Genomic DNA, 23,579 nt, shown 5'->3' on the forward strand with positions numbered 1-23,579 from the left:
AGAAAAGAAAATACTGCTCTTTCTGCATTAAATTATCTTGACACCCTTGTTGAAAACCACTTGACCTTAAATATGTGGTTTATTTCAGGGTTTTCTATTTTATCCCATAGATCTATATGTCTCCTTAGGCCAGTACCACACTTTTCTAGTTATTATGGCTTTGTAATAAGTTTTGAAATCAGAAAGTGTGACTCCTACTACATTGCTCTTTTTTAACCAGATTATTTGGCTGTTCTGATATTCTCACAATTCCATATGGATTTTAGAACACACAAGCCAACTGTCCATCTGATAGGTATTACACTGAATCTATAAATCAATTTGGAGAGGATTATCATCTTAATAATATTAAGTCTTATGATTCATGACCTTGTAATATTTTTCCATTTCATTAGATATTCTTTAATTTCTTTCAGCAGTGTTTCATAGTTTTGAAAGTAAAAGTTTTGTATTTCTTTTGTTAAATATATTCCTAAATATTTTATTCTTTTTCATGATATTACAAATAGATTTGTTTTCTTATTTCCATTTTTGGATTATTCATTGCAAATGTATAGAAATACAGTTGACTGCTGTACATTAAAATTATATCATCTAACCTTGATGGATTGATTATTTAAATTTTATTTTGCTGGATTCCTTAGGATTTTCCATATAAAATATGATGTTATATGCATATAGAGATGATCTTACATCTTCCCTTGTGAAATGGATTCATTATGTTTCTTTTTTGTACCTAATTGATCTGGTTAATACTTGCAGTAGAATGTTAAATAGAAGCATTAAGAGGGGATGTTGTTGTCTACTTGAATTTATGGAAAAAGAATCCAGTCTTTAATCATTAAGCATCATGATAGCTGTAGGTATTTTATAGGTGCCCTCCATGAGGTTGAGGAAGTTCCCATCTCTTCCTAGTTTGTTGCATGTTTTTCTCATGAAAGCATATTGTATTTTTTTCAAATTATTTTTCTGTGTAATTGAAATAAACATGTAGATTTTGTTTTTTTATTCTATTGTTACAGAATATTGTATTCATTGATTTTTTTGGATGTTAAACCAACCTTGCATCCCTGTGATAAATACCATTTGGTAATCATTATGGTTTGAAAGTTTTTGGCCCCTCAGAATTCATATATTGATAACCTATTGGCCAAGGTGGTGTTATTAGGATGTATGGTCTTTGGGAGGTGATTAGGTCATGGGGACACAGCCCTCATGAATGGCATTGGTATCCTTTTAAAAGATGTCCCAAAGAGCTAGTTCACCCTGTCTGTTATGTGAAGATCCAAAGATAAATCTGAAACCCAGAAGAGGATCCTCAGTTGGCACCTCATTCTTAGACTTTCAGCCTCCAGAATTGTGATAAGTAAATGTGTTATTTATAAGATATCTAGTTTATCCTATTTTGTTATGGCATCCCAAGCACATTAAAACAGTAATGCTGATAATTCTTCTATATGCTGCTGAATTCTATTTGCTAGCATTTCATTGGTTTTTGCTTTTGATATTCAATATCTTTACTTGTTACGTAGATCTATTTAGATTGTCTTCTTCTATCTGAGTCAGTTTCAGTGGCGTCACTTAAATTGTGTAATTTTTGGCATACAATTGTATATACCATTCTCTTACATTCCTTATTTTTTCTGTATGGCGTAAGTAATGCCCCTACTTTCATTTCTGATTCTAACTTAAATATTTTCTTTTTTTTTTTTTCTTGTTCCATTTCGCTTAATGTTTGTCAGTTTTGTTGATCTTTTCTAGGAGCTAGCTTTTGGTTTTAGTGACTTTTCTCTATTTCATTAATTTCTCTTTCAATCTTTATTTTTTTCATTCTACTTTCTTTTAGTTCAGGTTGCTCTCCTTTCTCCAGTGTCTTAAAGTGATTGTTGAGGTTATTGATTTCAAATCTCTTTTCTTCTTTATTGTAGGCATTTATAGTCACAAAATTCCATATAGGCATTTGCAACTCTGAATTACTTCTTGAGCTTAATCCTACAAGTTTCTGTATGTTTTATCTTTATTTTCATTAGTCATAAAGGATTTTCTAATTTCCCCAGGTTTTTCTTGACCCACTGATTATTTAAGAGTATATTAACAGTAACAATAGTTGTTTAGGGAGGGAGGTTGAAATATTATGAAACATCCAATATATAAATTAGGTAAATGGAAAGCTTCTCTGTTCAAAACCAGAGAAGATGCTTTAGAACTCAGTCCGCTTGTCCTCTGCTGACCTGTTATTATAACACCAGCAATGCTCATGAAGCACATTTTCATAAGGCTGGGGTTCTGATTTGAAAGCTACTGATTTAGCCCAACTTCCACATTTTGTATGTGAGGAAACTGAAACACAGAGAAGGTGAGCAGGTTAACTAGAATCAAGTAGATAGTGCCATAATTGCATAATTAATCTAGAATGTATTATCTTTACCCTCTTTGAACTGAGATGCTAGATTATGGGATACTTTATTCAACAAATATTTATTGAGGGCGTACTGTGTATAAATAAGCAATGTTAAGGCACCCAAGGTAGAGAAAATCCTTGTCTTTTAGAATTTGATGTGGAAAATTGACCCTTGTGTTTGCCATCCTTGGGACATATTCTGAGTGACATTTTCCTTATTGGTAGTTGCTTTTCTGTGGCTTATTCTTTCATTCTATCTTGTGACTAAGAGTATTACTTCTTTGGATAACTAGCTAGGGAGATGTGCTGACAGTGGTTGTGGCATGGCGAACTATGACTAGCCATATGAGAACTTAATGCAGACTTTCTCGTCACTGTTTCAGTAAAAAGGTCCAGCCTCTGGTTTTCAGTTTCAAATGGTCTACAAATTGTTAGTGACTAGATTGACATATTAGATATGTATAATTTTAGCTCTGTTTATAACTTCCAGCCAATTCTATTTTATATCAGTTGTTTCTACCCATATAATACCTGATTGAAAATAATGACTTGTTCTCATCTTCCTGGTTGATCAATTTTTATTCTTATATTTGAAGATTCTGGTATAATAGTCATTCTTTTTTTCTTATGAAGGTCCAATTCTATTTGTAAATTCATTTTGTATTTTCATACATGGCGGTTCAGAAGTTATTTTAACTAAAGTATATGAAATTGAATGCAAAAAACTATACTATAGTAAAATTCAGAAGTCAGGAAAGTAGGTAGGTAGGTATATTTACATTAGAAAATCGCAATTTTCCTTGTTGCTGCTTTATCATTTTGTGTGTGCGTGTGAACAGAAGAAAGTTCATTTTTTTAAAAAAATATTTTATTTATTTATTTGACAGACAGAGATCACAAGTAGGCAAAGAGGCAGGCAGAGAGAGAGATGGGGAAGCAGGCTGAGCAGAGAGCCCCACGAGGGGCTCCATCCCAGGACCCTGAGATCATGTCCTGAGCTGAAGGCAGAGGCTTAACCCACTGAGCCACCCAGTGCCCCGAAAGTTCATTTTTTAAAAATAACAGTGAGAGGAAGAATAGTGTCTGAAATAGAATTTTGTTCTTCAGTTTATGGGCAATTATAGTACTAATTTGAATGCAATGAATGCATTCAATTGTGCATTCATTGCGCCAGTGACACATGTATGCTGTAATATCACACATGCGTGTAATAAAACATAATGAAGGTATTTAAAGTCAGCTTTTCAGTATTATGTCTATGATATTTACCATTCCTATGTTGCACTATATTTCTTTATTTTAACATTAAACATAGAATCTTGGAGAATTTTCATTTTGTCCTTTATGCTTAAAATGTTTTGATCTTTGTCGTCTGTGTTTTAATAAGTGTCATGACAGCTGGTGTGATCACAGCTCTTGCGGAAGGAAATGATAATCTTGTCTTTTCTCAGAGAGGTGCCTTGTAACCATCTCTGGGATGTGGAGGGCTGTCCCAGGTGCACCTAACTGACCTCATGTAGAAGCATAATTGTGATCTATCATTAGAATAAGGGGACTGGTGATAGAGTGAAAGAAGAAAGGATGTAGTTTCAGTGGTCAGCAGGGGAGTGGGCACTTAAGAGATAAACCTATTAACACTTTATATACAAATTTCAAGGTCTGACCATTGATATTTCTATTTTACTGATGATCCTGCTTTCTGGAATACTTTTTATCCTAATGTGGGTCACTGATATGCATCACCTTTGGGGAATGTGTTCATGGGCAATAACTGAATTTTTTTTTTTAAGGTGAAGCACCTTTTTTTTTTAAATTTTATTCATTTATATGAGAGAGAGAGAGATCACAAGTAGACTGAGAGGCATGCGGCGGGTGGGGGGAGGGGGGAAGCAGGCTCCCTGCTGAGCAGAGAGCCCGATGTGGGTCTCGATCCCAGGACCCTAAGATCATGACCTGGGCCGAAGGCAGAGGCTTAACCCACTGAGCCACTCAGGTGCCCCAGTAACTGAATCTTTTGAGCCTCTTCCCTAATCATACTCCTGAGTACAGGGATCAGTCCTGTTGATCAGATATTTTCCTCAGTTCATATCACTGCTCACCGATTCCTCAGCTGAGTCAGAAAAGTGGGTCATGTGCTCGTGTATTCTGGCCTCAGCCCAGGCCACCCTTAGGATGGGTAAATGACTGGGCTGCTGCAAATGTTCACTCCTATCTTTTTCCATTTCAGGGTATCTCTTCTTCAGTTTTTTTCTTTGCCTGACCTGCAGCAGGTTATAACTTAGTGTCTCCCTTTTATATAAACTGCCCTATAGAAATGTCATTTTTTAAAATTTTCTTTTTAGCCAACAACCTTGGTTTTTCTCAGAAAAAGAAATTTTATATTTACTGGTTGAATGACTGATGGAAGTATACCTAACGCATGGTGTTCTATTATTTTCATGTGTATGACATAGTGATTTTACGAGTCTGTGTATTATGCTGCATGTTTATGTTCATCAGAAGTGTGGCTCCCATCTGTCACTGTACAATGTTGTTACAGTATCACTGACTATATTCCTTATGCTGTGCCTTTCATCTCTGTGACTTATTCATTCCATAACTGGAAGCCTGTATTTCCCACTCCCCTCCATCCATTTTGCCCATCCCCCCATTCTCTCCTCTCTGGCAACCATCAGTTTGTTCTGTGTATTTGAGGTTCTGTTTCTGGGTTTTTTGTTTATTTGTTCTTTTTTTGTTCTTGTTTCTTAGATGCTACATATAAAAGATCATAGAATATTTGCCTTTCTCTGACTTAGGAAAGACAGATCTTAGATTGCAGTTGACGTTGTGATTTTTGAGGTGGAAACTATACAGTAATATATATATCTTTATCAGAATATTTGAGCTGTAATTATGTGATTCAAATAAATCTTAATATGGAGAGAAAGTACTGGAAATGCTTACTGGGAAAGTTAGGGAAGATTTTTTGTGGAGAAAAAAATTTTAAAAAATTAAGAATTTCTGTGAAGAATTGATAGCTTGGATTGATTTTCTGGGCATAGTATATGTTTTCTCATATAAGTATTTTATATGTAAAATAAATAAACAAATAAAATAAAGTATGTTTTATCATATAAAAATTATTTTAAGGAATTAAAAAGTAATTCAATTAATAATTTATATCTATGTCCCTAAGCTATGTTGAATTTTATTTAATTATATGTCCCAAAATTTATTGTTTAATTGTAATATTTGTACCTCTTCCATTCTTCATGTTTTTTTACTTTTAAAATCTATTTTTGTTAGAAACTTCATTATATTTTATTGAAGATTTAAAAGAGTTTCACTCATCCATTTGGATTTGTTTTAAGGGTATTCAAATGATGAGGAAATCATAATAAGTTCTTGTCCTCAGGAAGCTTATAGACTAATAGAAATGACAACAGTTGGGCACATGATAACCTTGATACACAATTCAAACTGATAAGTGTTTGTCTCCTTAGCTCTCTAGTCATTGGAATGTTTATTCACCTGATTACAAAAATTGTTTCAGGGCTTCAGTTGTCCACAGTTAATTCAGGGACTGTCAGCCTTTAGATCTTTGCTGAAATTTTGGAAGAGGGATTTTTCCCCCATGTCTGCTAAGCTGGTAGGATATAAGTCTGGGGTAAGTGGGTAAAGCATCCAAGAAGGAGGTCAGCATAGAGAAAGAAGGATGACTCCAGGTGTATCTCTGGAATCTGCCATTATAAAGGTGGTCATTCTTTCTGTACATGCCAATCAGTGGGGCAACAAATTACCTCTGTGGTTCCTGCTAGTTTTAGTTAGGTTTCTGACACAAATGGAAGAGATTTGGGAATTGTAGTATCTGAAGCCTATGCTCCCCCGACTTTGCTGTTTGTTGTCAACCCTGGTTATACATCAGTGACACCTGGATGCCTTTTACAAAATACAGTTTCCAGGCCCAAATCTAGACTTACTGAATCACTCCCAGGTTGGAAGAGGTCTAGGAACCTATATGTTAAGTTTCCGGGGTGCCTGGGTGGCTCAGTTGGTTAAGTGCCTGAGTCTTGATTTCAGCTCTTGTTTTGTTCTCAGGGTTGTGAATTCAAGCCTCGTATTGAGCTCCACAGTGGGCATGGAGCCTACTTTCTTTCTTTTTTTTTTTTAAAGATTTTATTTATTTATTTGACAGAGCGAGATCACAAATAGACAGAGAGGCAGGCAGAGAGAGAGAGAAGGAAGCAGGCTCCCGCTGAGCAAAGAGCCCGACATGGGACTCAATCTCAGGACCCTGAGATCATGACCTGAGCCAAAGGCAGCGGCTTAACCCACTGAGCCACCCAGGCGCCCTATTTCTTTATTTCTTTATTTATTTTAACATCTTAATTTTATTTTTTTTATGTTCCAAGATTCATTGTTTATGCACCACACCCGGTGCTCCATGGAGCCTACTTAAAAAAAAAAAATATATATATATATATATATATATATATACACACACACACATAGGAAGTGGGGCGCCTGGGTGGTGCAGTCAGTTGAGCATCGAACTCTTGGTTTCAGCTCAGGTTGTGATCCCAGGGTTGTGAGACTGAGCCCTGCTCCAGGCTCTTTGCTCAGCATGGAGTCTGCTTAAGACTCTCTCTCCCTGAGTCCTTCCACTCCTCTCTCTAAAATAAATAAATAAATGTATTTTAAAAAAAAAAGTTTCCCGCCAAATCACTGTCATAGTTAATCCACATATTAGAGTCAGGGATCCATTGCGGTGCGGTGTAATGCCATCACTTTACATCTCCATTTTACAAATGAAGAAAATCAGACCCAGAAAATCAAAATCCCTTCGGGAGGCCATGTAAGACGTCACATCAAGTCTTTATTTTTTGGTTAGTGATTATCTTAGTTTGAGTCCCCTAAACAGTGAAAAGACTGGTGCAAGAATTAAATGCTGATGCTTTACTTGCGAGATGCAAACTCAGGGCAATGAGAGTGAGAGCAAAGAGAAACAAGGAAGGGAAGAAGGGGAAACAAAACAATGAATGATGCTCGAGCTGCTATCTCAGTGCCCACTATTTACCTCCATGAATAGATGCAACAGGTTGCTCAACAGGTATCAGTTTGAAAAATTATGTGAAGAATAAATAAAAAGTTAAAAAAAAAAAAAAAAACCTATGTGAAGGGGAGCCTGGTGGCTCAGTTGGCTAGGCATCTGCCTTCAGTTCGGATCATGGTCCCAGGGTTGTGGGACCGAGCCCCACGTTAGCTCCTGGCTCAGCAGGGAGTCTACTTCTCCCTCTCCTCCCTGCTTGTAATTTCTCTCTTTGTCTCTCTTGCTCTCAAATAAACAAAATCTTAAAGAAAAAAAAAACACAAAGAAAGAAAAACTATGTGAAAAGCATCCCTGAGCAATCACTGTGAAAGTGGAAGGGAAATAATTTTGTCTTCATGTTTACCTCTTGTCTCCTGTACCTATTGGCCAGATTTTACTCCATGGGAGTTAATGGCCCTCGGCTTTGAGGTGGCCTTCCCTGCCCCACAGAATGCCAGGTTCCTTGCCCTACAATGGCAAGAGGAGCCAGAAATTCTGAACTTGGGACTGATCTACTTGTCCATCAAGCAGCGGCCAAGGGGTTGGCTCCATTAGTTCTGAAGGAAGTTGCAGGTCATCCTCAGGCAGAGGAACACGGAGGCGGAACAAGTAGTGAGGTTGCCGGAGGCGGCAGAACCAAGGGAATCTCAGGAAGCAGGTGAAATGGATCCCATACAGCAATGTTGTCTTACTGTTAATATTTTAAGGAATTCTCATTCTACTGTCAGCAGCTTTCCTAGACTATTCAGTTTCTTTCCCTTTCCCCTACCATCTCTGCTCACGTACTTCATCTCAGGTCCTGAGATCTGGGATCTCGGCTCCCACCTGTGCTGTACGTTGGTCTCCCCCGTCATATCTGCCCTCTATTGAGTACTACTGTAGTATGAATCTGGCAACCCTGGCTCCTTCTTTCTACGCTCTCATCCTTGTGATGCATCTTCTTCTAGCCCTCGTGTTTTAGTACCCTGGTGTAAGTTTCTACTCTATTTCTTAAAATCCAAAATAGTTGTTTGCAGACTCCCTCCCTAGGTACTGGTACACTCACTCTTCCTGCCATCTACTTCTGTACTAAACAGCCCAAGTTCTCTTAAACAAGAATCTTGCCTCTGAACTCAGGATCATGGGTCTTTCTTGACTATAGAACAGGTCTCTGACATCAATCAGACCTAGTTTTTCTTATCTCTGGTCCACATACTTGATTATAACATCACTTCCATTTTTGAAAATCCCAGTCACAAATGATCGACTAATCCTCCTTTCTCATCTGGCGTCCCTTCCCATACCTATCCTCCCAGAGTCAGAGTTTCCAGCCTGTTCAGTTGTTAATCTGTGTCTTGTCCTAACATCTGGGGGTTCTGCCAGCCCCAGGTTCTTTCTTCCTCCCACTTTACATTCATGAAACAAGATTGTGGCTTATATTATCAAAGAAAACGTACTTTAAATCAAATAATTTGCTATAACCAAGTCTACATGATTATAATATCCAAGACGGTGTATATAGTATTATCCTTATAGTTTTGTTGTAGATACTTTCAGTTCTATCAGTGTCTCCCAGTTTGCCTTTTATTGTTTTATGTCTATGGACATAGAGCCTGCAAGCAAAAACAAATGTGAACTTTAAACAGCATCTTATTCTTTCTATTAGATCTTCAATAGTGAACATATGCTATGCAATAATACGTTTAGGAAGACATTTAATCAAAAATTGCATAAGCCTTTTCCCATAGTTTAAGTCCTAGAAAATGTGTTGTTTATTGGCTTGTTAACAGCTTAAATTAATTTGCACTCTTAGTAAATCAATCTATAAGAACTTAAAAATCAACTCTGTTTAAAACAGATTTTATTCTTAACACATGACAATTAGAGAAAGTTTATGGTATTCAGAATTGAAAAATGCAAAAGACAGTTAATTTACCATCAGTAATCCATTGCTTCCTTCCTCTTGGAGGGGTTAATTAGAAATTTTATTTCAGTTCTTTTCTTTTGGAAATTTTGTCTTAAAAAATTATATAGAAAGAAAGACTACTTCCTAGTTACAATATTGGCAAGCTGCAACTCCATAATAAGCTCTCTTCTAATTTTCCATTAAATGATCCATGAATACATACAGAAATTCAAAAATTCAGTAGCAATGGAAAGGAAAGATAACAGCCACCCATTTGCATAAGTCCTATGAGAAATTCCCAGTAATTACTGAGCTGATGTGGCCTGATTGAAAAACACATTTAATAGCCTCCACAGCTCATGCGTAATTAAAAGAAAATTTAGGTATAAAAAAGGAAACAGTCTAGTCCCATAATCTGTCTTTTCCTCAGAAATTTATTATCTGCACCTACCAGAAAACTAGGAAGCTGCCTCCTCATTGCACCCCTTCTGGCACATAGTAGGTGTTTTAAACCTTTTTTTCTAATGAGTAAATGAATCTATGTGAAATATTTTCCAAGAGGGCCCTCTAGTAAGACTTCTTTTTCTGCATTCCTCTTGGAAATCCAAACCCTCTGGAGTTAAAATGACTCCCACTGCTGGGGAAAACGTGGAGGAACATCATTCTATCAAGGTTGTGCAGAATCTAGCATGCAGATCTGGGGGTGGTAGCAGAGATGGGAAGCGTCCAGGTGATTTGTGGTTCCTGTTACTGGTGACAGTAGAGTTTATCCTTTTATGGGAAAATAACACAATTTCCTAAAATGTCAATTTTCCCTAGATTATTTGAAAACTGCCAATGGGTGTAAGACCCTATCCTCCCTACATCTAATAGATCGATGCTTCTCTGCTACAGGAAATTGGCCCATGGGGATGTATTGAGTTACCTCCACAGGCAGATCTTAGAAATCATGGCAAAGTGAACCCTGTACAAGTGACCGCCTAGGAAAGAGACCCCTCTCCTTTTTATAGGAGTAAGCAAGAAAAGAAAAGGCAGAAATGACTTCTTTTAATGCTAGAAGATAAGAGAGTGACACCTAAATTCGCACTTAAATGGATTATAATGAAACCATAGAGGGGCAAAGGAGAAATTCTGAAAAGCAACAAGACAAAAAGATATGATTTTCAAAGGAACAAAAATTATAGCAAAGGTAGAATTCCCAACAGTAAGAATAGAAGCCAGAAGACAGTGGAATTATAGTGCTGAAGCAAATTAACTGTCAGCCTAGAATTTTAAATCCCAGTAAACTATCACTCAAGAGTAAGGATGAAATAAAAATATTTTCAATCCAACTATGAAGTTGAGACAATTTAAAACTCACAGATATTTGCTAAAAGAACAAATGGAGGACCTACTTAGGAATGAAGGCTATTTAATTCAGAAAAAAGAATTAGGATCCAGTAACAGTGGTTATTAAAATCATCAATAAGTATGTGTAAATCTCAGTGAGGATTGACTTTGGAAGTAATAATGAATAATTCAGTGTTCTAAAAGCAAAGTGAACTCCATTACTAGATAATAACTTTATTGGGGGATGGGTATTACCATTAGACATGTAAGGTTCTTGTATTGGGGGAAAGAAGTTTGAACTATTTTAACATATTTTTTATAAAGTGTAAATGTTGAAAACTTGGGACAACCAAAAAATATAGAAATTGGATTTATAATTTCTTTTTTTTTTAAGATTTATTTATTTATTTGAGGGGGGAGACAGGGAGAGAGAGTTATTTTTTTAAGCAGACTCGGCACTGAACACAGAGTCTAACCAATGGCTCAATTCCACAACCCTAAGAGACCCTAAGATCATGACCTGAGCCTAAACTGAGTCAGACACCCAAGTGACTGCACCACCTAGGTGCCCCATTTTTCTTTTAAGTAGGCTTCATACCCAGCATGGAGCTCAACACTGGGCTTGAACTCACATCTCGGAGGTTAAGACCTGAGAGAAGAAGTCAGACACTTAACCAACTGAGCCACCTTTTTGGCACCTGGGCACTTCAGTTAACCAGCTGAGTTGGTTAACCAACAGTCAACCAACTGAGCCACTTGGGCACCCCAGCATAATTTCTGATCCAGCAGTGGCATAAAAGGAAATAAAGAAAATTTTGATGAGTCCAATAGAATGCAAGAATAGAGAAGAACTGAAGGAAGGATATAGTACAGAAACGTACCATATGAGATGTTCCACACAAATATGTCATTAATCATGATAAATAGAAACAGACAAAACTGTGAAAGTTGATATTTTCAGAATAGAAAGTGAAGTGCAGCTTTATGCTGTTGGCAAAATTACTTGGTAAGATATCCAGAAATGTACATACCTAGTAATGTATATACTAATCAAGAATTAGCTGGCATAAATATATTAGAATAAGTAGACTTTAAAGCAAATAAATACATTAATTTAAAAAAAATCATCCAGTGTGGGCGCCTGGGTGGCTCAGTGGTTAAGCGTCTGCCTTTGGCTCAGGTCATGATCCCAAGGTCCTGGGATTGAGTCCCACATTGGACTTCCTCCATCAGGCTCCCTGCTGGGCAGGAGGACTGCTTCTTCCTCTCCCACTCCCCCTGCCTGTGTTCCCTCTTGCAGTGTTTGTCTGTGTCAAATAAATAAAATCTTTTTTAAAAAATCATCCAACGTAGAGAAAAATCCCAAACTTACTTCTACCTAACGACATAATTTCAAAATGTGTAAGGCAAAATTTGACAAATATGGAAGAAGAAATGAACAAACCCTCAGAGTGGGAGATTTTATTATACTTCTCTAAATAATTGAAAGATCAAGCTGACGGAACTTTAGTAAAGTCCTACTAGACTTGACCAACACAATTAATGAGATTAGGCTTTCATCTACCAGTTAAGCCTACGGTAGCTCTGCTGCAAATAATTGTCAATTTTTGCAATTTAGTTATTACTACACTTTGATCTTTCTCTCTGGAATTCTTCCTCTGCTTTAGGGCAACTGTGAGGATGTTCAAGTATTGCCTTTCAGCAAAATCTGACTGGGAATTGCGTACCAGTCTTTCCTGGTTACAGATACTTAAAAAACTTCATGGGGAAATAAGTCCAGTGCTCTCAGTCATTTAGAATTGGTTAGGAAAATAAAGGCCACATGCCATTGTCTTAGCATCCCCCCAAACTTTCTTTTTCCTTCTTTGATTCCTACTTCCCTCTCTTCTTTATAATTATCCTCCTTCCTTCTTCCTTTCTTCCCTTTTCCCTTTTTCTCTTTTTATCCCTCTGTTTGCACTCTTAAATGTTATATTTATTTGAGATCTTCCTGGTGATAGGAAAGTAAAAGTCGTTGAGTCTCTTTTGAAGTGATAAAATCCATTTTAACCAATATTTCAAAAAGTGAATTTGTTCATAAATATATAGATTTTTATCATTTTAAATTGGTGTTACTTTATTGGATAGTATAATAAATTTAACAATTTAAGCAGCAAGCCATTTCAAAAAACAGTTTTTCCTGAGTGAATGATACTAAACTACACTTCTGCTAAAGAAAATATTTGGGGCACCTAAGTGGCTCAGTAGGTTAAATGTCTGCCTTTGGCTCAGATCCTGATCTCAAGGTCCTGGGCTCTCTACTGAGCAGGGAGTCTACTTCTCCCTCCCCCTCTGCCTCTTGCCCCCTGCTCATGCTCTGTCTCTGTCTCTCTTTCAAATAAAGAAATAAAATCTTAAAAAAAAGAAAACATTTTACAAAATAAATCAAACAGATCTAATATTTGTAATTGCTGAATCCTTCTCTTGTTTATGTGAAGTGTACAGCATACTTTTGGTATTTTGGCGTTTTTGGTATTTTTAAAATTTTAATTAATTAATTGACATATAATGTATTATTAACCCCCAGGGGTACAGGTCTGGGAATCCGTTTTTGGTATGAAATGAAGAAGGCCAGTAATGAGTAATCATTAGCACACAGTGAATCTATCACTGACTTTATCTGAGTATTTGTGAAGGCAGATGCTCATGTGAGAATAAGAACACAATAAAGTAACTAAAATGGGTAAAATTCCAACTAGCATGTGATTTGATCTTTTTATTTGTAGAATAGAAAAAAAAAATGTGTGCTGAAACTTTCCGGTAGTAGATGGAAGTCGGATTAGCAAATAGGCCAAAAATTTCTCTGAAAATGTAATTACTCATGCATTAATTTATAACAAATAAATATTTATTTTAAATTCATTTATATAAATTAGTTTGTATTGTAAATATAGTAATTCTCTAGGTACTTCATTTTCTGAGTTAAGATATGCTTGCTAATAATATACCTAAATAAGTATAGAAGATAATAACCATTTTACTGTATTACTCAGTCTCTTCCAAATTTCTGCTGTACTTTCATCTAATTATGAAATAGTAAGGCAGAAAGAAACCTAATAGAGGTGAGTTAATCAAATTACATTCTGTAGAGCCCTGACAGTCTTTTAAAGTTCTTTTGTTTGTCTATAGGGGGGCTGTGGAAATGAGTGGAGCCTTCTAGTTTCTCATCTTAACTTCAACCAGATCAACTCTAGGTTACTTTGCTTTATATTTATATATTGAGATTCTGTCATAGGTATTTTTCAGACACAGTAACCCCCCCCAGCCAAAAAAAAAAAGTTTAAAAGCCACTGATTAAATCTTATTATTAATTTAACCAGATTAAGAATTTATGTGCTTAAACAAAAAGGCTCTTTAAATTGTTTGCCCAAGGTCACACCATATAGGAAAGAGAGCTAAAACTAGAAAATGGGATTTTTAACTCTCTCACCTTATCAGTTTTATACATGTCTCTTTGCAGTTAAGACACGGTAGATTGTTTCAGTAGAGCTTAAATGGATCACGTCTGCCTGTACACATGTATTTATGTAGTCTCTCCTTCCTTGTTGACCCTGGTCTTGGCCTGTGACTTGCTTTGGCCAGTGGTTTACTAAGGGTGAAAGTAGCAGATATATGATAACCATTTATACATTAGGGTCTTCTTTTGCAGCTAGTAATTTTCACATACTGTATGTAACATATTTGGTTCATCTCATAGATTAGAGAGCTCTTGGCCAGAATTCCTAGTTGAGGTCCCAAATCATGAGTGAGCCCAGCTAATACCACATTAAGTAGGCAAGCTTTCCCAAATGAGGTCAGACCCCAGAACCATGAGCAAATAGATGGTTGTTTCTTTAAACCACTAAGTTTTGAGGTAGTTTCTTTTTGCAGTAATAGCTGACCAAAAGAGCAGTATTGACTTATTCTGCCAACCATGACCTTTCTAGGATCTGAGTGCAGTATATTTTTATGGGTTATTTCAAAAACTATAGATCACACGGACTCCTAGTAGCTAATGTTAACATAAAATTATGTATTCTTTCACTAGAGAGAGTCTGTCTGTTATTTCCTTTATTTCCTTCAGTACCTGTAATCTGGTAAATCTAGATACATTTGGTTATCTTTAATCACAGAACCCTGGGAACTGCCACAGTTACCAGGATCATCTGTCAAGGCAAGGCACCAGGTGAGCTCCATCTAAGTAGAGTAGGGGATGAAAAGGATGGGTCCAGTTTGTTCAGAACATACGTGATACCATGTCAAAATTACAAATGCAAGCCTATATACCAAATGTCTAAATTTTTTAAGTAGTAAATCAAACTAACAAATTTTTAAATAGACTATATTCTGTTATTCCACCTTGACAAATAAAAACCAACCTATAAGACCACGTTTGAATTTAGAATTTTTGGCCACCTTAGAGTTTTGCATAAGAATATGATAGCACAGAATAGCCAGGCTCTGGCCAGGTGCCCACTCCGTTCTCTCCCTTCCTTCACCTTCAACAGCATGTACCATAAGGGGTCTCATGTACAAATTTGTGGATGCCTCAGCCCACGTAATTAATTTTGGTCTACATATTCCCCTTGATAGCCGCATCTTAGGCTTCAATTCCAGGAGTGTTCTGATAAGAGGACTGTCAAAGTGAAGAGTCCTGTGCAAGCCCTGAAAATCGGATCCAACAGTTTGGATTGTGAATCATGGCATCACATGAACTGGAAACTTGGATGGGGCTGGTTCCCTGTAGGCCTGCCCCAGTGAGCCCATGTACTCCTTGTATGGGCAGAGAGACAATGACAGAGGAGACACAAAGGCCCTAGAAAGCATGAGGCCCTGGATAGGAAGCTCTCTCTTCTGGGCCTAAGGGTGTGTATTTGGTTGGGGGATCCCCAGCAGCAAACCCTGAAACCGGGTCTTGAGAGCAAGTAGTTTGAGAGGTGTTTCACAGGAAACATCAGTAGGAGTGTGAGAGAGTGAGAGACAGCAAGGAAAAGCCAATTCAGGTAGTGTTGATGAGCAGTTGCCACTGTTAATAATTTAGGCTCAGTTGCACTGGGGATCTCTAGGAGTTCACATAGAATTCATCTCAGAGTTATTCCTACCAATGGTCAAAGACCCTGGGTTATTTTTCTACCAATTTCATACATTATTTGTTGAGGACTGCAAATGCAGGCAATGAACTATCACTTCTGGCCTGATCCATAAGAGGGCTGAGTACCTTCCTATGCCAGGAGAAAGCCCTCAGAGAGAAAGGCAGTTTTCTATAAAGCCATTTGCCTGCAAGAAGAATTTAAATGCCCAGGGGATCTAGCAGGGTATGGATGGCATCTGCTCTGGTGGCAGAATTGGAAAGGACTTTGAGAAAACATGTCCCTAAAAGAGAATGATAGTTTGATGGCATAATGTGGCCAGTAAAATTCCCAAATTTAAAGAAATCAAAATCATTTCTACTTCTGCTATTTTACATCTAAGGGAATGCGGATCCTGGCTGATGAGTGCCTTAATCCAGAAGCATGGATTATCCTACTTATGTTTCTGGCATGAATCAATTACATTACTTCAGATGTTTAAGAAAATAAATAAGTATTGTTTTATCAATATATCTTCAGAAATAAAGCCATCACTTTTCTGAATTCACTGTTATGATGGATTCCTTTTGGGACTGATAAAGGAGAGAGACTGGCACCGTACATTCCTTGGGGTCTTTACTCATGAACATTTCATGGGTTGGAAAATGTACACTTAATAATGTCCTTGGCTTTCACTTTCAGACTCAGTATCATTAGGAAGTGGATATTTTTAGGGAAAGGGAAATAGTGTGTAACATAAAGCTTCTGATAGAAGTTTTATACCGGGACTTGTACATTCCAGTTATTGTTTACTATTAAATGGCTAGTTATTCTTTATCTTTGATGAGAATAATAATTACTGTTGAGTTGCTTAAGTTTCCTGTTCTAAGCAGTTTAATTTTATTTAAATTACTTAATCTAAATATTTTCATTTCAGTCTGTTTGTGAAAGAGAACAATGAGGTTTCTTTATTTCTGTTAATAAACGAACAATTTTGATCAAATGATTATCTTTTTTTTTTAAGATTTTTATTTATTTTATTTGACAGAGAGAGATCACAAGTAGATAGAGAGGCAGGCAGAGAGAGAGAGAGGGAAGCAGGCTCCCTGGTGAGCAGAGAGCCCGATGCGGGACTCGATCCCACATCTGATTATCTGACCTGGTTTGTTTTAATAATATTGCCACAACTCAAATAATTCTCTCAGAATGAAAACAGTCAATGAAAATCTGTACTTGAATAAGATAGAATAAAAATAACAACATTCTGATAGCCTTTATTTTCTCTTTAAGACCAGCTGATAATCTTGAACTTTGGTAAGATGTAATGGATTTCAAACGTGATGCACTGTCAGTGTTTTTTAATATACAATATATAATACTAACATTATATAGAATATAAAATATGACATATAACAATATACAATATGCAACATTCTATCTAATATGTAATTAATATGTTTTATAGTATATGACACCTAACAGGTAACACAAATACAAATCCTCAATTTGATTTTAAAATGGTTTAAGGCAATTAATATTCTTGCAGATGTGACTGGTTTTCTTGACATACTCTTGTGTATTTGAAAATATGTTTGCTATTTATAACATTTGAGGTGCTAAATGAGAGTGAATTAAAATTATAGCTAATTAATGTCATAATACTTGTCTGGTCCATTGGTTGATGGGCTTGTTTTCTTGGTTTCATAGAACTTCTTCATATAGAATTAGGCTTTGAACATTTTCTTGCCATTTGTTTTTTATCTATTACTTAAATACTTTGCCATTATCAATGAAATTTGCTTGAGACTTGAGACTCTTATACTACATCCAATTTTAGCGTTGAGAGATTTTTACAACGGTTTTCTCATTTCATGGACAATAAGAAATGGTGACCTTCAAAGAAAAAAATTAGTGTTGCTTAGAAGGAAAAGGCCAACATAGATAGTCTGCCTACTGTAAGAATTGATATTAGCTGTTGACTTAAGGTAAATGGTATAACAAGGTGATAGGAGAAGTATTAATTGGGCATACCTCTAACTGCTTCCCTTGGTTATTAACTATGGAAAAATGATTTCCATCTGTTGCTCAAGCTGCAAATTATTTTGATTACCAGAGGACAGAGTACCCCTAAGTCATAGAAATGGAGCAAACAATAATACTTACCAAATATTCCGTATATCTGTCTCATTCTCAGCCCCCATTCAGTTAGATCGAGACATGTGGTTGGTTCTGGCCAATTTAATGTACACTTGGCACTTGGACATTACCGGTGTTAGGAGCACCTACCCCTTGTATAGTCAAAAATCCCTATTTAACTTTTGACTCCCCCAAAACTTAACTACTAATAGCCTACTGTTGACCAGAAGCCGTATCAATAGCATTAACAGTTGACTAACACATAGCTTGTATGCTGTATTCTTACAATGTTTCATATACTGTTTTGTATACTGTATTGTATACTCTTTTGTATACTGTATTCTTACAATAAAGTAAGCTAGAGGAAAGAAAATATTAAGAAAATCCTAAGGAAGAGATAATGCATTTCTTTTTTTTTTTTAATATTTTATTTATTTGACAGAGAGAAATCACAACTAGGCAGAGAGGCAGGCAGAGAGAGAGGAGGAAGCAGGCTCTCCGCGGAGCAGAGAGCCCGATGCGGGGCTCCATCCCAGGACCCTGGGATCATGACCTGAGCCGAAGGCAGAGGCTTTAACCCACTGAGCCAGCCAGGCGCCCCCAAGATAATGCATTTCTAATACTATACTATGTTCATTGAAAAAAAGTCCACATATAAGTGGACCTGTGTGGTTCAAATCTGTGTTGTTCAAGTGTCATCTGTAATGTGTATTACTTTTATGTTGAACACTGAAAAGCCCTTGAGCAAGCTTCTACCCACTTTTCTTCCCTTGACCTGTCAAGAAAGGAAGAGAGGTGTCCCTAATGGTACACCTGTAAGATAGTGGTATCATTCACAACATGGGTCCCTGAGTGACTTTATGGAGTAGACCTTCCTACAACATATGCACAAGATATATTCTGTCATTGATAAATAAACTTGATGGTTTTGCCCTGGTGATTTAGGGGTAATGTGTTACTTCAGGATAAGCTATTCTCTTCTAGATTATAAAATATAATTAAATACAATAGTATTAAACATTGCTTTACTCCAAAATGAATTTTAGCATTTATGCCACCAAAAATGACTAAGCTATTTAAAATTTTCTTTTTAATAGTTGCAGATGGGTCTGTTCTAGTTCCTTTACGATTTGTTCCTCTCAGTCCTGGACGCTACCCTTGTAAAATTTTGCTGACATCACGGTATGATGTGCGACTGTATTGCATTGAAGGTGTGGTAAATGAAGAACGTCCAGAGGCCAGGTTTGAATTTGAAACACCAGCATTTGAAGCCCTTACCCAGCATATTCCAGTCGTAAGTGGTATAAGTGGTACTTATACTTAATTTGTTTTTTGGTACTTTTCTCCATTCCCATTACCACTGTCTCAATTAAAGTCCCCCAAACCTCTCATCTTGAACTATTACAATTTCTAATTGTTTTATCTGCTGCCATTTGTTTCTCCGCATTGAGGACAGAGCTTATTCTTCAATATAAATGTTAACCATGTTATGTACCTCACTAATCCCTTCTGTTGGATCTCTTTCCTTCAAAAAGTAACTCCAACTTCTTTAAGTTATCATCACATTCCCACTCAAAAGGAAATTCCTTTCCCTTATGATCTTTCCCTTATGATCTCTCCCTTATGATCTTTCCAATCTCTGCTTCAAATTCAGTTGCGATATTCACAATTAAGATGGGTTCATGGGCACTAAGAACAATGGCTGGCTGTAGCTTGGCTCTCAAAGTGACACTACAGCATAGAAAAAGTTAATAAATTTGTAAGGAATGTTGAATATTCTAGACTAGAAATTGGTTTTGTTTCTTTAATTATTAAAGATATAAGAAAAGTCTGCTCAAAGCACAAAAATTTGTTCTGATGAGATGTATAAACTTTGCTATCTGAGCAATCTACCAGATAGATTGCCCATAATTAGGAGTAGAATGTGTAATTCTAAGACCATTTTATAATTCTCACAGTAATTAATAAGTCAAACAAATATTTCTTTAAATATTAAATAACCCATGGGTCAACCTATTAGGACGTGCTCCTGTATGACAATGAAAGCATACATAGTTACACTTATGCTACATATTCACATTGTTGGTAGTTGTTCTTAACAACTATGACTCTGAAAGCATGAAATGTAATTTAAAATACAATATATAATTTTATTAGAAGTACCAAGAATTAATATGTAATTCAGATTTATCAACATCACCCTTCTGATATTTTTCTACATTTTTTTTTCATGCTTTAGAGTAATAAGACAAAGAATGAATGGAAATGTCAAGTTACTATAGAAGGAGAATGGTTTTTTGGACCTTCTTTTTTATATGTCGGACCAGGAGAAACTGTGCAGTATCCCCTTACATTCAAACCTATTTTGGAATGTGAGATTATGGTATGAATTCATTGATTTTTTTCCTAGTATTAATTTGTCAGTGAACTGTTACATGATATTAACCTTTATAATTTATTATAAACCTTTTTGGAAAAAAGTTATATACTATATGCTTTTGATTATTAGTATTCACTCTGCTTGAAACCTTAATAAATCTTTTAACTTGAGGGATAAAATTTCTGAAATTCACAATGCCATTGGCTGCCAGTACTTATATCTAGATGATTTTTACATAACACGCTTAACAAAGTAAAATCATTGTTCCTTTATTTTTATTCATTAAGGTAGTTGGTACTTCAGAAAATATTTTCTTAACACATATTTCTTTGACAAGGACATAAAAATGAATATAATTGCTATGTATGAGAATGCTAATATAAACTCTGTCATTTAGAGAAAGTAAAGAGAAATACAGAGCTTTTCACAGGAAATTAATCTTTTTCCATTCAGTAGAAGTATTTATACATAAACCAGAAAAGTCAGTGACTGACACCTCCTTGAAAGCTCATTTCATTAATCAGATTCAAAGTTAATAGGATAGCAGAGATTGTTTGAGATCCAACTGTGATTCCTATAGAGCTGAAACTTGGCTGATTTGTCACAGGGCAGACTTACTCTACAAAATGAAGTAGATGGTATGGAGTATGTCTTTGACATAAAAGGGATTGGGAAAAAACCCCTGGCCTTGGAACATATCACTATAAACTGTCAAGTAGGGAAGACGACAAATAAACCCATAATGGTGCCCAATTATACGAAGACCATTCAAACATTTAAGGTAAGATTTTTTTTTTTTTAAGGATGAAAGTGTTTTAAGAAGGAATATATTGAATTATATGAAATTTTAAACATTTAATTTTACTTAACTAGGTGAAGTACCACACAAGGAAATGTTTAGAATTCTACTTTTTGTTAGGTCAACAGCTATCAAATTTCATTTCAATTATAAAGTTGAAATAGCACCAAACAAGTTTTCTATCTAAGTTTTAGTATATGATCATAAAGCACATTAAAAGCTGCTTATTTGAATTATGTATTTTCACCCAAATAAGTTATATATGATAATAAAAGATATTTTCAAAAGTATTTTCGAGAGCTCTTAAATTTTTTTTTTAAAGATTTATTTATTTGACAGGCAGAGATCACAAGGAAGCAGAGAGGCAGGCAGAGAGAGAGAGGGAGAAGCAGGCTCCCTGCTCCCAGCTGAGCAGAGAGCCCCATGTGGGACTCGATCTCAGGACCTTGAGATCATGACTTGAGCCGAAGGCAGAGGCTTAAACCCACTGAGCCACCCAGGCACCCCGAGCTCTTAAAATTTTAATGTGAAATCTGTAGACATAAAATTTCTAAAGTGTATCCTATCATTTATCAGTGTAAATAATAGTGGGAATGTGAAGAGGTGCATAATTATTTACATCTTTGTTTCTTATGAAGTTTTACACCTGGCTTTCCTCACTTGATTTAAGCCAATCCTAAAATACATTTTTCCACTCCCCACTCCCACATTTATCTACAAATTGTTGTGTACCTAATAGAATCCTTGAAAGAAGCTTCATATATCTATTCATCATAGGCGCCTGAGTTTCAGAGGGTACTGCAGAAGTTTGGAAATTCTCTAGGTTTACCCTCTGGGTTTTGTTTTGTGGTTTGTTTTCGTTTTGTTTTATAATCCTGAAAAAAAAAATATGTGGTTTGGTTTTCTTCTCTCCTTACTGGATGAGAAATGGAGTGAATATTAAGAACAAAAATCTCATTTTGTCATTCCCCTGTTGAAACTTGGCAGTTTCATTTCTTACCTTGAGCATCAAATCCATATTCCCTGAATTGACTTTTGCTGTCCTTTAAAAGCTCATCTGCTCAGTTTCACCTGCTCCTACTCTTGGCTCCAGGAGCACTCAGCCCTTAGTCAATGGTATTTCCTTTTACTCCTATCTAGAAATCTCTACACCACTCCGTATCTTCTATTTCTCTGTGTTCCTCTTACTCCTTTTTTATTCTTTAGGGCAACTCTTAGGTGCCACTTTTCCCAGAATGATAATTAAATTTTTTTTTTTTATTTTTTAAAGATTTTATTTATTTATTTGACAGAGAGAAATCACAAGAGAGGCAGGCAGAGAGAGAGGAAGGGAAGCAGGCTCTCCGCTGAGCAGAGAGCCAGATGCGGGACTCGATCCCAGGACCCTGAGATCATGACCTGAGCTGAAGGCAGCGGCTTAACCCACTGAGCCACCCAGGCGCCCCTAATTAAAAATTTTTTGAATAGCTTTTAAAATTCATAGATTATAAAATTAGAGATTATATATCTTTCATGTGCTTCCACCATCAGACATACTGTATCATATTACTATTACCTTTTTATTATTTTCTACCAGATTATAAACTGAGAAAAGGGGCATGCCTCTCTTATCCACGTTTTTTTTTTTAAGATTTTATTTATTTATTTAACAGAGATCAATCACAAGTAGGCAGAGAGGCAGGCAGAGAGAGAGAGAGAGAGGGAGAAGCAGGCTCCCAGCTGAGCAGAGAGCCCGATGTAGGGCTCGATCCCAGGACCCTGGACCATGACCTGAGCCAAGGGCAGAGGCTTTAACCCACTGAGCCACCCAGGCACCCCTCTTATCCACATTTTTATACCCAGCATAGATTATAGTGTCAAGTACCTAATAGTTTTTCAAGGGAGATTTTCCATATTTTTATATTTCAAGAGCTTCAACAATTATAAAAGAACTGAAGTATATTTAAGATTTAAAAAACATTTGTTCCTAGAAATATTATCCATAGGTACAGTATCTCCTTTCTTAATTTGAAATTTACCATTGTTTTTAATCAACACAGAATAATGAGCAATACGAATTTGACCTTTCATTTCATTTAATTTAATACAACATTTAATGCATAATACAGCATTATTGTTTTCATTTCAGTAGAAATTCTATTGAGAAAGAACTGAGGTAGCACCAAGGAGAAAGTCTGGGCTGAGAATCTTTGCTTTATACTTCCAGCTTTCAGCATACTCTTGCTTTTGTACCACTGAAATGCTTCTGATTCTCCATCTTCATTCCTCCGTCTGTGAACTGAAGTTTAGCTCAGTGCACTCAAGACTGATTCATATTCTTTTCCCTTGCTCTTTCACTCTCAGTATCTTCATCTTTGTGAGATTATTTCCCTTAATGTATATTCTCAATTTTTTCCATTACCATAGAAAACTTGTCTGTATACTACTTCTTCTTTAACTATTATCATCTTTATTGTCCACAATTGCTAAACTTTTTGAAAAAACGATGGTTGCA

The 23,579-nt window shown here is 36.1% G+C and overlaps 1 protein-coding gene across 1 annotated transcript in view; it reads left to right on the forward strand.

The window, feature by feature from the left end:
- Nucleotides 1–23,579, forward strand: part of CFAP47 (cilia and flagella associated protein 47) — a 545,441-nt gene that overhangs the window by 319,307 nt on the left and 202,555 nt on the right. Inside the window, exons 46-48 of the mRNA XM_045994745.1 lie at nt 18,979–19,200; nt 20,146–20,289; nt 20,894–21,067. Of these exons, the coding sequence (XP_045850701.1) occupies nt 18,979–19,200; nt 20,146–20,289; nt 20,894–21,067 (540 nt within the window). The remainder of the gene's footprint in view (nt 1–18,978; nt 19,201–20,145; nt 20,290–20,893; nt 21,068–23,579) is intronic.

Source organism: Meles meles, chromosome X (genome assembly GCF_922984935.1).
Source record: "Meles meles chromosome X, mMelMel3.1 paternal haplotype, whole genome shotgun sequence".
Classification (NCBI taxonomy): Eukaryota; Metazoa; Chordata; class Mammalia; order Carnivora; family Mustelidae; genus Meles; species Meles meles.